Below are 14,971 nucleotides of genomic sequence, written 5' to 3'. Positions count from 1 at the left end.
CGGAAATTATTGTACAAAGACCAAGAGGCATATAATTATGATACTTAGTCATTTAAGTACAGATTATTTGAGCATCACTGACATGCCGTTATCTAAGGGTTTTTCTTCACACCAGCATTATTTCAGAATAATGGCCGTTATTCTGAAGTAACAATGCAAGAACCTACAAAGCAATTCCATTATTTTGAAATAATTTCAAAATAATGGACGGCTTATTCCGGCTTCTGTAAACCTCATTCCACAAGAATAACGCCTATTCCAAAATAGCTATTTCGAAATAGCTGTAATGCGGAAACTCCACTTCCGCTTTTTTGAAATAGCCCCTCACTAGGGCCAGTCAGACTAATTACTCCCCCAGTGCCTCCTAAATGAAGGTAGCACATTCACATTAGAGAAGCCTGCCTCTGCCTAATTTTGAGGCTTCCCCGTAGTGTAGACGTGCTATTTCGAAGTCAGCTATTTCAGAGTATTTCTTCTGGAAGAGTTTATTTCAAAATATATGTTAAGTGTAGACATAGTCTGAATAATAATGCTCAATTCTGGATATAGTCTCTCCATTTGAGCATGCAGTGATTAACAATATTGAACTAGCTGTAAACCCGTTAGAACTTTCTAAATAAACAAATGGTTAAAATGATCATTTTATGAGCTCAGATATTATGGTGTTGAAGGAAACCAAAGTAGCTGTTAAGCTAGATAGGCAAAGAGTTCAGTTTTTGGATCAGAGGAGAATGCACAAAAAAACCTCAAAGAGGTCGATTATTAACAAATCTCTGTGGGCTCGTCTACATTGGCCCCTTTTCCGGAAGGGGCATGGTAATTTTTGAAATCGCAATAGGGAAATGCGCGGGGGATTTAAATATCCCCCGCAGCATTTAAATAAAAATGTCCACCACTTTTTTCTGGCTTTTAGAAAAGCCGGAAAAGAGCGTCTACACTGGCCCCGATCCTCCGGAAAAAGCACCCTTTTTCAGAGGATCTTATTCCTACTTCAAAGTTTCTGAGAATGTATTCAATACATTTACTAGAGGAATTCGTAAATGGATATTCACATTAATTTTTTCTTCCTTATTAACAGAACATAAAGAGAGAAAAAAGCCTTACATGGAAATATCGATAGACTGTTGTCAAGAGTGCTGGTGACCAATATGGGCAGCAGAACTTCCAGCAGACTCTGCCCTGGGATTTTTGTTGATCTGGGTTTGCTAAGTCACCAATCGGAAGAGGAAAGTTTTCAGTATCCAGGGTCAGAATTAGTCTCTGTCAGCATTTTCTCAACCAACACACTCCTGCTCTGACTTCAGAAAAGATAACTGGTGCCTGGGGAAAATTTTCCTTGAAAATACTCTGAACATGTTCTTAACTAGGACATATTTTCTGATGCATACAGGAAGAAGCATCTGACACCTTTGTGATATAAAACAGTGGTTTTCAACTTTTTTTCCTCCAGGTATGGACCTCTAAAAACTTTCAAATGGAGGTGATGCCCAGGCATCCTCAGCCCACCTCTTGGAAACCACTGTTGTAAAGAACTGGGTCCCAATTAATAGTGGAAAAGATGGTATATCTCATAAATATGCTGCCATATGTAGAGCTCTGCGTGCATACAAATTCTACCTGAAGATGCAGATATCTGAAGATAGACATTGGGATACGTAGATCCACATGGCTCTACTTACAAAAGATACTGCTGCCAGAGATTAGTTCCAAAGGTGGGAGTGCACCTGTATTGCCAGCCCCACCCTGAGCCATGTTGTCTCCTGTCTGGGATCATACAACCTCACTGGCAGCTGGGCTGGGAGCAATACCAGGAGGAACTGCCAGCATGGACAGCTGGCTCCTAGAAATGATGAACTATGTTCCCCTCTCTGTTAGCAGCTGTGCTTCTTGGGACTAGAGCCCTGTGCATCTGCGGATCCTGATGTCTATCTTCATCCCAGGGCAGACATTTGTACTTATTCATATCAGACATTACAAAGTTGTGCACCATCCACCATAAAATGTATGCAGTTTAAGAGAGTGATTCAACTCCAACTGAAATCAATGGAAATCTTTTCATTCCTTTAGTGGGAGTTGGATCAGATCCCTTTGCCCATATTTGACCAGATGTAGGGCACCTTTGATGTTCTAATCATCAGATGATAGAGCTCTTTGAAAAAAGCAAATTGTAAACTCTGATAATACAATGTAATAGTGAATGATGTAGTAAAGGCTGCAGCATATTTTAGCGTAGTTCATTCTTGACTTTTGGATGGATATACTATTTAAACTATACCACAACATGCTAATTTGTGGAATAGCTGACAAAATATAATACTGTAACAAATAAGAAGGCTACAAAATTCTGTCATTGCGAAGTTCTTGCCCATACATTATGTTGTGGAGCAGTTAAGACAAAACTACCCTTTCTTATCACATAGTTCAAGTCTTAACTGAGGATGCTAAATCAGTTGGCATAAAGAGCTTTCTTTTTATTCATGCTTGGAGATGGTTCTTAACTTTTCAAAATTTGCAGTGCTGCTCTGATGAAAGTAGGAACAGTTCCCCTCTATATCACATGAAGTTTGGGATAAAAATCTCTTTTATTTCTAGCCACTCTTACATACGCAGGAGGTGCAGATTACCATCAGATACATTCATGGGGGTGAGTCAGATCACTATCTATTGCTAGATGTTACATTTGGACCTTTGTTTTAGCTGATACACACTAAACATATAGTCAGACAACTACTTGATGACTGTACAGCTGCAGATACTGAAAACCATACTATTTTAGTGATGAAAGTTGTTCCTGCATTCTTGATTATATAATGGTAGTCATAGTTTTCAAATTTGGTATCTACATGGCATCCAGTGGCACATTTTGATCTTCAAATTAGCAGTAATTATCTAAAACAGATAACTGATCAGGTAAGTACCACTTTCTGCATACATATAAAAGAACTGCATACTGTACATCACATACAGGCATGTTACATCCTTGTTTACGATGAATAGTAGCTTACTGCACAGGCAGTTTCATCAATAAAATTCTGTTAATCATGAATAAGGTAACTGAATAAGGTAATGGAACATGCTCCATGTCCTTTCTTGGTTGCTCCAGAAATCTCTCAGATTTATCCAGTAAGTAGCAGCTACGTGTGAATTCAGTTGTATTCCCATCACTAATACAGTCTCACACAGTGAAGGAGGAACTGTCTCCATTTCTTGAGGTCTCAATGCATACGGGGACACAGTTAATCCAGGATCTCCCTTCTTGTTCCTTCTGACATGCCCTTCAGCTTATGACTAATAGGTTCATCAGCCCTCCTGCCCTGACCGACTAATTAGCTGCATATCTCCAGTCAGCCTTTTCCAGGGGAACTGACTGGTTTCTAAGTGATCAAAGTGCTGGCTCACCAGTTACTTTCCAGCATTGTGTCACATTAGCCTTCATTATGAACAGAGAACTCTGGGAAGTAAGCAGCAATTAATTTGTCTTACAATTTCAATGACAAAAATTAGCATGTAGATTTGAATTAGAGAACAACATTTTTGTTCCTTTAAATAGCAAGGCAACTAAATAGGAAGAGATCAGCTCCATGACCCAAAGCTTTGCATAGGAATAGTAAAAGTCCTTAAACATCAATATTAATGTAGCTTTCCTATGGAATGTTGACAGTAAGGGAATATCTACATAGCAATATTATTTTGGAATAACTGACTTTATTCTGAAATAACACAGTCCACATCTACACTACAAGCAGTTATTTCCACATAATGTCAAAATAAAATTGAGCTGGAGGACTTCTTACTCTGACTCCCGTAACTCTCATTTTATGAGTAAGGGAAGTTGGAAGGAAGAGTGTTCTTTCTCGGACTTCCTGCTGTGTAGGCAGTGCCAAACGCTGAAATAAACTATTTCAACTTAAGCTACGCAATTGAAATAGCTCAAGTTGCATAGCTTATTTTGGCTTTAGCCCTGCTGTATAGACATGTCCCAAAAGATGATAAAGTTAAGTATTTCCAATCCATATTAACTTGCGGATGTTAAAAATAACAACATGATGGATACTTCAGATAGCAATGTCATATGGAAGTTACACCGTGTTCCAAAAACAATAACATAATAATTTATGTTTTCTTTATTAACTGTGGTCTCACCTCAGTATCTGTTTGTAGAAATTAAGGCTTCGCAAGAAAGGATGAGACAAAAGCAAACAGATGAGGAAACACCAAATACTTGCTTTTTTATATCCAATTATCAGTTTCCACTCTTTGATCAGAAACAGTTTAAAAACTGGAATACAAAGCAAACAGCCTTTTCTCCCTGTCTATGGATGAACATAGAGATAATTAAAACCAATAAGAGTTATGCACCCATTTTAAGTATGCTAAAGGCAAACACATTATTTCTCAGGCTTCCTTCATTAAAACTGCATCACACAGCTTTGATGTATGTACCCATTAGTGTGAACGAGACTAACTAATTATACAAATAGAGACTGCCTATCATTGACTTAGAGAAGTAATATTACATTACCCCAGGAGAAAATGTCAGGGTGGTAAATTAAATTTTCCACTGGAAAAAATGTTAGAAATCCTTGAAAATATAAAACATTAGCAGTTTGCCATAGCATCACAACAGAACAGTACTAACATAATTTAGCATTAGAATTCATATACACATCTCATATTGCTAGAAACAGATACTAGTGTTTTATAATCTTCTATTGCTCTATGAATTTCCACAGGTTCTTCAATAATACATACAAGTATACTTTTGTCAGGATGCCATTTTTGGCCATTAGACTTCACAACACAGTTCAGAAGCATAAACATGATGGCTGTGTCTAGATTGGAAAGTTTTTCTGGAAAATCATCTGCTTTTCCGGAAAAACTTGCCAGCTGTCTACACTGGCCGCTTGAATTTCTGGAAAAGCACTGACGATCTACTGTAAAATCATCAGTGCTTTTCCGGAAAAACTATGCTGCTCCTGTTTGGGCAAAAGTCTTTTTCCAAAAGACTTTTGCGCAAAAGGGCCAGTGTAGACAGCATAGTAATGTTTTCTGCAAAAAAGCCCCGATCGCGAAAATGGCAATCGGGGCTTTTTTGTGGAAAAGCGCGTCTAGATTGGCCACGGACGCTTTTCCGCAAAAAGTGCTTTTCCGGAAAAGCATCCTGCCAATCTAGACGCGCTTTTCTGAAAATGCTTTTAACGGAAAGACTTTTCCGTTAAAAGCATTTCCGGAAAATCATGCCAGTGTAGACGTAGCCGATATGTATTATTATTCTACTACAAGAAATCAGTACTTAAGGTTTTAACATACATCCTCAATAATAATCATGACTCATTATTGAATTTATACATCTAAACTAGTTGTTATAAGTAAATCACATTATAGTAACAGAAGTTAACAGAGTTTATATTCCATACCACATAAACACATAAGCAACTAGAAATACAAAATAAGATATGTATAGAATATAGTCACCAGAAAACAAAAAGAAAACAAAAAACTTGCAAAACACACGGTAAAATGAATCTAACAGTACTCTGAAACTTTTTATCCAATTGGTAACTATATATATATATATATATATATATAAGAGAGAGAGAGAGAATCCTAAAATAAATGACAATCACAGACCTCTTGAAAAGAAACAGTTCTCCATATATTTTACATGTTGAAGTTTCAACTAATTCTTCAAATTTTTTTTGCCTTTTTCTTGCCACTTCCCCATCCCCCACTGAGCTGGACTGGATGGTCTCGAAACGATATCCTCTCTTTACAAAATGGACGCGGGTGTGTTCTTTCTGAAGCAGATAGGTCTTTTGCTATATGACCAAACAAATGACATGAAATATGTGACCAGTTCAAAGTAAATTACTTTTAATGCAATAAAGTAAAAATTCTTTCATCTAATTATCTAATTTGATTGTTTATATGTTTGCATAGCTTATGTCTTATATGTTTTTCCTTCAAAGAAATTTCAAGTTTTAAAATAAGCTTTTATCAGTGTGAATATAGTACAGTATTTGGAAGATAAACTGCAAAATTACTAGACACAGGCAATATAAATAATTCTTCAAAATTTCCCTACTTCACGTTTCCCTACTTCATATTTTGAAATTATTTTAGAGACTATGCACAAGATACATTAGAGAAACAAGACATTTTTATAATTAAAGATGATTTATAATCATACACAAAAGCAAGTTTACAGGTTTATCTTTTCATTTGATTACTATTTTAATACATCAATACAAATACAATGAGTCAGATTTTCCCTAACTGAATTAAGGGAAAATTTGCCATTAGCTCTGATGAAGTAGAATTTGTCCCAAAAGAATATGTATAAAGACATTGCACCCCCAAAATTTGAAATCCTAGCAAATCATTATATAGTCAGTAACATCTATCAAATACCTAAGCCCTGGTCTACACTAGGGAATTATTACAAAATAACTCCCCTTATTTCAAAACAGTAAGTGGAGCATCCACACTACCAAGCCTGTTAGTTCAAAATAATAAGTTGGTTATTTCAAAATCTGTACTTCTTGGAGAATAATGCTTTTTTCAAAATAGTTATTTCGAAATAGCGTTTGCGTGGATGCTTCGCTGCTGCTATTTCAAAATAACTACTTCCCAGAAGCAAAATGCAGGACAAAACACGGCTACATTTCTATCACTATTCTACTTCCCAGAGTAATTCGAAGCAATTACTCCCCCCAGTATTTCCTGTTGCTCTAAGTTGAAGTAGTGGGTCCACAATAACGGAGTCTGACCCAGACTAATTTTGAGGCTTCTCCATAGAGGGGACACACTATTTCGATTTTGTTATTTTATGGAGTTATTATTTCAAATTTAGTTATTTCAGAATAATTTTCTAGTGTAAACATGCCCTCAGTAATGAAACTACTGGTATCACCAAACAAGCAGCTTAAGACAAGATGAGTAGTTTCTCCTTAGTCAAGAGAGTAATATATCAAGTGTGCCAATATAGATGTAATTTTATTTTAAGAAAATCAACACTTCAAAGAAATGTCTGTCTGTCTAAAATTCTCTAATATTCTGCTCAGCACATCTTACATTGTGTAGTAAATCCTTAGAGAGGAAAATACCAAAAATAATGCAGTTGTCTAAGGTCTTTATTACCAAGCTATGAAGTTAAGTAAGTATAATAGAATTGTACAGGTGTCTTTCTTGCCAGTTACAGAACCTGTTCTAATTTATCCATTTCAGGTAAATTGTTTTCAATACTTTTAATTAGCTGCATTAAAGCTAATCACAAAGATTAGAAATGAAAAAGGCCTATCAGCTTAGCCAAAACATGAGTAGACCCTGTGATATATGTGTAGTCTATTTTACACATTTTAAGTCCCAAGCAATGGCACTCTCATTACTTCCCCTTAGAGCATATTCTATAGAGTAACAATATCTCACTGTCTCAACATTTCCCTTTTGTAATTTTATCCCATTGTTTCTCTCCCCCTATGGAAAGCCATGTTTCTCTTTTCTTGATATTTTTACTCTTCAAGTATTTTTAGTGTGTCCCTCATTTTAGTAGTGGCTTAGCCAATCTACACATATGTAGCCTATTTAATTTTTCATCGCAATTATTTTCTGATACTACTTAGAGCAGATGTGGCTATGGCCCCAAATACACTAGGTCATTTTATCAATGATAATAATGGTAGCAAATTTTTAGAAGGCGTTACTTGGATATACAGGACCTTTATTCGGTAGCAAGGAATTACGGTATTTAATCATTAATGGATGTTTATTGTGAACTTTCAGGGTATTCTTTAATTAGAGACATAAATTACTCAAAGAAGATACTCCAAGCTGACAGCAGTAGAGTGGGGAATTCAATAGTTTCTTTGGTGACATTTCAAATTAAGCTAATAAAACAATAGTGTTAGGATGTTTCTCTCTCAACCGAAAGGGAGTCTCTGAAGTTGGAAAATACTGTTACTAAAAAGACACTAAGAATTAAGAATAGGGAACATGCTTTATTTATTTATTTGTGAAAAAGAGGAAGTCATTGGTAGAAACTTAGACTGAAAAAAATTGGGGGCTATTGTATGTATGTGATAGTCTTCCTACAGCATTTCTCTTATAATCTGTAGCACCACCAATGGATGAAGATGAAGACACTATTTAAAAAAATATTTTTACTATACATCTTTCTTTTTTTGGCCTTCGTCACTTCACATTCCTTTTATTGGGGGGGGAGGGGAGGGAGGGAAAAAACATACCAAAATGGTTCTGGAAGTTCACCCAAAAGGGACAACATTAAATGGAGTAAAACCTGAAATTAATCACACCCTACTAGTAGCACTGGCTGCTTATGAATGTCTATATTATTTAAATTTGATTTCTAGTCAAAGGGCTCCAGAAATATTTGCACGTAGAATTTTCTATTTTTCCACATATAAATGTACATAATTCATTAGAAGGGAGAGTACTATATTTCCCTTACTGTGAAGTATTATTCTGAAATGATAATGTAAGAATTTCTTCCAGTTTGGTGCAATTTGCTACAAGATCATTGTTAAAGTTTTACAAAATTATTGAACTATATCTTTTCATTTGGACAGAAAGGAACCATGTTGTACTCCAACAAAAATTGTACATGTGCCCAAATCCCCAAAAGCATTTCTGATTTTAATAGACTATTATATTTTTGTAAATATGAATTTAATCATTTTTAGAGTTTGTAAGCTGTGTTGACAAAATGTTGTATTACAACAGTCTATGATTTACATTTGTGGGAAGAATGACGGACTTCAAAAAGTCTACACAGTTATACAATAGTACAGAGTAGTACTAAACTCCCTCAGTCTTTTGATGGTTTTGCAGGTTTCCAGAAAATCCTACATGACCAGATTCACTGATATTATATTCAGTGAAGCACAGAGAGGGATCTGGAAGGGTGCTAGTTGTGGCTCTCTGATTATCCACCCTGTGCCTTCATAAATGACAAGGTCCATATACAGGGTGCAAAGAGTTGCTCTTTTGTGGCTAAAAAAAACCAAAACTAAATCTGAAGGGAAAGATTAGCCAAACTAATATAAAATCCCAAGAGTTTAGGGAAGCCATAAGATAATGATACACCAAGACATTTAACCACTATGTGCCTCAGTTTACCCAGTCTGTAAAATTGAATAATGATCCTGACCTTTGTGAAGCCCTTTGAGCTCAATCAATGAAAAACGCTAGGTAAAAAATAGGCATTATTATCATCATTATTATTATTACTACTACTACTACCAGCAGTCCTAGAAGAGGGTCTAAAGACTGAATGGATAGGGAGATTAAACAACCTTATCATACCTAAAGGTTGTCCCTTGAACACAGATTCAAGTCAGACTGGCATAATACAGTAAAGGCTATTCTTTTCTATATCTATTCTAGACTGATGGAGCTGCCTATACACACAGAACATTACTACTAATTTATACATTAATCATAACTGAAAGACTGGCCCCTGGGATTGTGTGATCAATGCCAAAGAGACAGTCTGGGTAGTCAATGAAGGAGTTAGCCTACTAAGAAAAGTACCCAAATTTTATTCCAGTCCTTCCTGGAGATGAATGTAGAAACAACTTGTGGGGAAGAAAAATAAAGAAAAACAAAATGCAGGGCACCATTGCAGAACTAGGAATTATCTAGACACAACGTAATGCTGTAATAACTATGTTGGTTGTATTGTGGGAGGTGAAGGGAGAGGAAACAGGGACAAAACAAGAATGGTGAGCTAGAGGAAGATGACCAATTGGAGCTACCGGAGATAAAGCCTTTAAAGATCCCTACTAAATAATACATACATTTGAATAGTGTATTCTATTTTTCAAGGTGCTATAGCAAACATTAACCTCAATGGAGCTAATCACAGAAGAACTGCATGGTCAGGCATTTATTAATTGCAAAACTATTCTGTGAGTCTTCAGCTGTTGTCTTTGTGCCCCTCTTCAATGTCAGATCATACATATAAATGATAATTTACAATCTTTCCAAGATTAGTTATAATTATTTCTGCTGAGTTTACCAATGATATCTAAAAGTTTCTATTATGTGACGATGGGAACCAGATAATAGCTTCTTTTCTCTAAACTGAAAAATATTGCACTGAAATGAGTGGACAATGTATCAGTATATGACTGAATAAACAAGGAATTTTAAAAGAGAATTTAAGCTGACAAAATAGTTGGTGGCATTTATATTCATTGTTTGCTAAGGTTAGGTAAATAAAAAAAATGATTAATTATAGTTATACCTTCATTTTGTGTTCAATACATTAAATTTATTGGTTCCTATCCAAAGGCCACTAGAGTCAATGGAAAGACTCCCCTTACTTTAGAGGGCTTCAGATCAGATATTTTTGTTGTTAAACAAATACACATGACAATACAAACTATAAAGCAAAACAACAGGACTGTATTGGCATTTGTTTGGCAATCACAAGAATACCCTTATTAATAATTATGATTAACATTCCATTTAAATAGAATACAACAATTCTATTAAATAGATTATACACTGTGTTAAATTGTAACATTTAGCCAAGTGGGAATAAAATTATGAAGAAATCTTAAGTAAGAAAGTTACTTAACTCATACTAGTCATACTTCTAACACTGTAAAGCTGTTATTGAAAATGATTTGTTTATAGTAACACTATGTGTTTTTGGCTATGTGAAGAAGTCTCAAAGAAATTTTCAGGTGCCTGTATGCACCAAACAATATTTTTGTTTAAATATGTGCTGAAAGCATCTCTTGAGTTTGGTTAGAGTGTTCATATTTTCAAGCAGTCACTTCTCTGATGTTTAATCTGTTTTCTGCTAATGATTCGTTCTGGTCTTTTTTGGTTAAATCCCTGGTTCTTTTAACAAATGTCAAGGTTTACATATGCTCTGTTTGGATAAGTAATGCAATATGTAAAATGCTTTGAATGAAACTCTTGGTATCTAGAATAAAACCTTTGTTAAACAAGTTATGTTAGAAATTTAATGATGTATGGTAAGACGTCATAGGATTTTCATCGATATACCTAACATGTTGTCTGGGTATATAATTCATTTTAAAGTCCTTACCATATTGTATTGCTTAACAGCAAATACTGCATAAGAAAGCATGAAGAGAAGAATTCAACATTTTAATGAAAGTGACCAGAACAAATCCTTAGCAGCAAAGCGTTTTACATCAATTTAAGCTCTGTGAATGAGTTAAGATTCATCAAGTTTAGCAATGAGCTAGATGCTACAATTTAACAGCAGTTGCTTTTTAATGTTATTTCTTATGTCCACATTGAATTTATACTCACCAGTTCTTTTGAACTTTAGTTGTACCATTTAATTTTTTTCATAAATAGAAAAATATCAGTGGAGAAACTAAATAGAAAGCTCTGAGGGTGAAATTCTGGACATTTTGAAATCAATTGGAGTTTTAGAGCAGGATGAGGATTTTACCCCAATTTATAATGTATCTGTTATTTCAAAAAATAGATGTTGTATCTTCCTTAAATACACATTTTTAAAACTAGTTCAAAATGGCTTTTTAATACTTTAACTGTAATTTCCAATTTGATCAATTTCCTTGTATTATTATTTCACACTTATTCTGTAGTACAGGAGTGGGCAAATTCAGGCCTGTGGGCTGGATCCAGTCCACAGGGATAGTCCCTGGTGGGCCTCCACCACAATGTTTACCTGTGCCTCTTCAAGAATCAGGATCGCAGTTGTGGTTGGCTGCAAACTGCAGTCCGTGGCAAATACAAGTGGTGTCCCAGTTCGTGGCACTTCCTGCCACTTTCATTGGCCGCGAACAGTGATTCGCGGCCAACCAGAGCTGCAATCCTCCAATACCTGCTGAGGTGCAGTAAACATAGTTGTGGTGGCCCACCAGGGACTAACCCTGTGGACTGCAGTTTTTTTATTGTCCACTCCTGCTGTAGTAGCAGCAATAATCCTTTTTTTCAAACTGATAAAAGACTTTTTAAAACACCTTTTCTTATCCAATATTATAACATAAATGAGACCATACATTTAGAATTTTATGTAAAGAACAAAGCCGAGGAAAAAAATCTCACTGTTGCAGTGTCACTGTGACACTGTGGCAAAAAAAGAAAACATGATTCTAGGATGCATTAACAGGATTGTTGTAAGCAAGATATGAGAAGTAGGTCTTTTGCTCTGCTCTACACTGATTATGCCTTAGTTGGAATATTGTATCCAGTTCTGGGTACCACATTTCAAGAAAGAAGTGCAGAAATTGGAGAAGGTCCAAAGAAGAGCAACACAAATGTTTAAAGGTCTAGAAAACATGACCTATGAGGGAAGACTGAAAGAATTGTGTTTTTTAGTTTAGAAAAGTGAAGACTGAGATGGGACATCATAGCAGTTTTCAAGTAGCTAAAAAGGGTGATACAAGGAGGAAGGAGAAAAATTGTTCTCCTTGACTTCTGATGATAGGACAAGAAGCAATGGGTTTATATTGCATCAAGAGAGGTTTAGGTTGGACATTAGGAAAAACTTCATGTCAGGATGGTTAAACACTGGAATAAACTGCCTAGGGAGATTGGAGACTGGAGACATTTAAGAGCATGTTAGACAGACATCTATCAGGAATGATCTATATAATACTTGGTCCTGCCATCAGAGCAGGGGATTGGATTTGATGACCTCTCAAGGTCTCTTCCAGTTCTAGCATTCTGTGATTCTATGATTCACAGGATTTGGGGTATTACATCTTTAATTATATTCTTGTTGGTTAAATCCCAGTCCTGCAAACATTCATGCAAGTGTTAAAAGTTCTGTATGAGTCTTCTTGTTTTCATGTTAAGGACTTGAATGAGCATTTAAAGGATTGTAGCCTAATTTTTGAAATTTATAAACAAAAGAACTAGTTTTAAATATTTTTGTTACTTCAGCCCATGTGCTATAAATGTTTATGCACATGAGTACTCTCACTGACCTCTGAAGGAATACTCATATGCATAAATATATTCAGATGTTTAAGTGTTTGCAGGATTGGGACCTTAAATTGCAACTATTTATTTGTGATATTTTTATATATAATGAAACGTGTTTTAAAAGCCAATAATCTAGTTTCTCAATCCTCCCTGCGAACACTCATCCCTGTCTTGACATGGAGGTTTCAGGCAGTTGAGCCAACTCATCAATGAGCTTGAAAAACATAATTAATATTTACTTGCTCCCTTTCTCACATGCTGCTCTAGGCAGTTAACAAAATAATACTATCAAGCTTTCATAATTAGCTATCAATACACTTTACGTATTTTGTCAGTATCCCCATTTAACATGAACAGAAATTGAGGTGTAGAGAGGGGAAGCGACTTCCCCAAGGTCACCTAGAAGAGTCACCTAGTGGCAGAGTCCCACTCCAATACTTACTTTATTAGACCACACTGTCTCTTAAGTAGCTATAATATAGCCCAGTGATACAATTCATTTGCTATACACAGAAAATCATATTTTCTGTATCTCTCAAAGTTTCTGTGAATGAGTTCTATTGTGTTGTGTTTTCTCATACATAGTACTTCAGGAACACTTTAATAAACTGAACAATAGCTATACTAATATGCAACTTTTATTATTGCTGATATTAAATATTAAGAATAAAACTAACATTTATCAATATCATAAGTCACAGTGGAAAAAAGTACATATATGTAAAATCTCAATGTTGATTATAGTTGAGATTACAATATAGCCCTAAATACACAGAGCTGACATAAAGCGAAAAAGGTAATTATTAAAATGAAGTATAAAAGTATATTTAAAATTATCAGATTTTCTCTAGGTGCCCATACCATTCTACTAGGTATTAAGTTTATCAAGACTTCAAGCATGTCAGAATCACAGAACATTTCCCGGTCATCCCACATTTACATTTTGTATACTCGTCTGTTCTATCATCATAGCCTCTGATGGAATGCCAACATACATGCGGATATTTCACTTAGCTATAAGCCTATTGAAGTTATCCACCTTACTTTTAATTATGATGGCAATAGTTGTAATCCCAGAGGCAAGACAGGGTTCAATTTAATGTAAGGATGTAAGGTAAGGTAAAAGAACTTATGCTATATGACAAATATACTATATTTTCTCCAAATTTACAGCATTTAAACTGTGAATGAAGAGTGAATTTTATGACTATTTTCAAGTAAGCTGTTAAGCAGTTACAATTAAAATAATCCCTTAAAGATTTCTTTCCTCAGTTATGTTGAGTTTCAGAATCTTTTATGTCTTTCCAATGGCTTGTTACTAAACCTCCATACAGTCAAAAGTTCTCCATACAGTCAAAAACAAAAAACCTCAACCCTGGAAAAAGGCATATTTTATTAAGCAATTTTATTGAATGTTTGGAATTTACTACAATCAGAGCCAATTCAATGTCATTCTTTAATGTAATTTTGATGTCAGACACAACTCAATCATTCATCAACATTCTTCACTTATTAATGAGCATGCTGTATTTCTACTGTCTAGAGTAGATCAATGAAGTAAAGGCAGATGTTTGAAATGCCTCTCGTTCATAGGTCCAGAACACTGATGCTACTGTACTTCATCTGGTATAGCATGGAAAACCCAAGATATTCAAAATTAATGTTTCCATGGCAACTTTGACTTTGCCATTTTGTGCATTTTATTACTCTTAATAACATTTTTATACTGTTATAAGTTTATAGATTTCTTTAAAGATACAGGGTCAAATATGGAGGTCCTCCTGAGGTCTCTTCCAGCTCGAGGATTCTATTATTCTAATTTCACAATATACTGATGTAGAGAAGTAATTTAGGTGAGGAGTTCCCAGGAAATGGAGAAAGGTTTAGCAGTGGAGTCAATAAGTCTAGAGTAGATTCTGAAAAGAGTGAAGATATTGAAGTGTCAGGCAATGGCAGATATAGGGCAGGGCCAGTGGGGCGGCTGCCCCGAGGCCCGAGCTGTAATAGGCCCCGC

The 14,971-nt window shown here is 35.3% G+C and overlaps 1 protein-coding gene across 1 annotated transcript in view; it reads right to left on the bottom strand.

Moving 5' to 3' along the window:
* Positions 1-1,089: 1,089 nt before the first annotated feature.
* Positions 1,090-14,971, bottom strand: part of LRRIQ1 (leucine rich repeats and IQ motif containing 1) — a 169,720-nt gene continuing 155,838 nt past the window's right edge. The window contains exon 28 of the mRNA XM_014568997.4: positions 1,090-5,819. Within this exon, the coding sequence (XP_014424483.3) occupies positions 5,689-5,819 (131 nt within the window). The 3' untranslated portion in view covers positions 1,090-5,688. The remainder of the gene's footprint in view (positions 5,820-14,971) is intronic.

This window comes from Pelodiscus sinensis, chromosome 1 (assembly GCF_052426305.1).
Source record: "Pelodiscus sinensis isolate ZL-2025 chromosome 1, ASM5242630v1, whole genome shotgun sequence".
Taxonomy (NCBI): Eukaryota; Metazoa; Chordata; order Testudines; family Trionychidae; genus Pelodiscus; species Pelodiscus sinensis.
The sequence above is the reverse complement of the archived record's forward strand: the minus strand, read 5'-3'. Positions and strand labels throughout refer to the sequence as shown.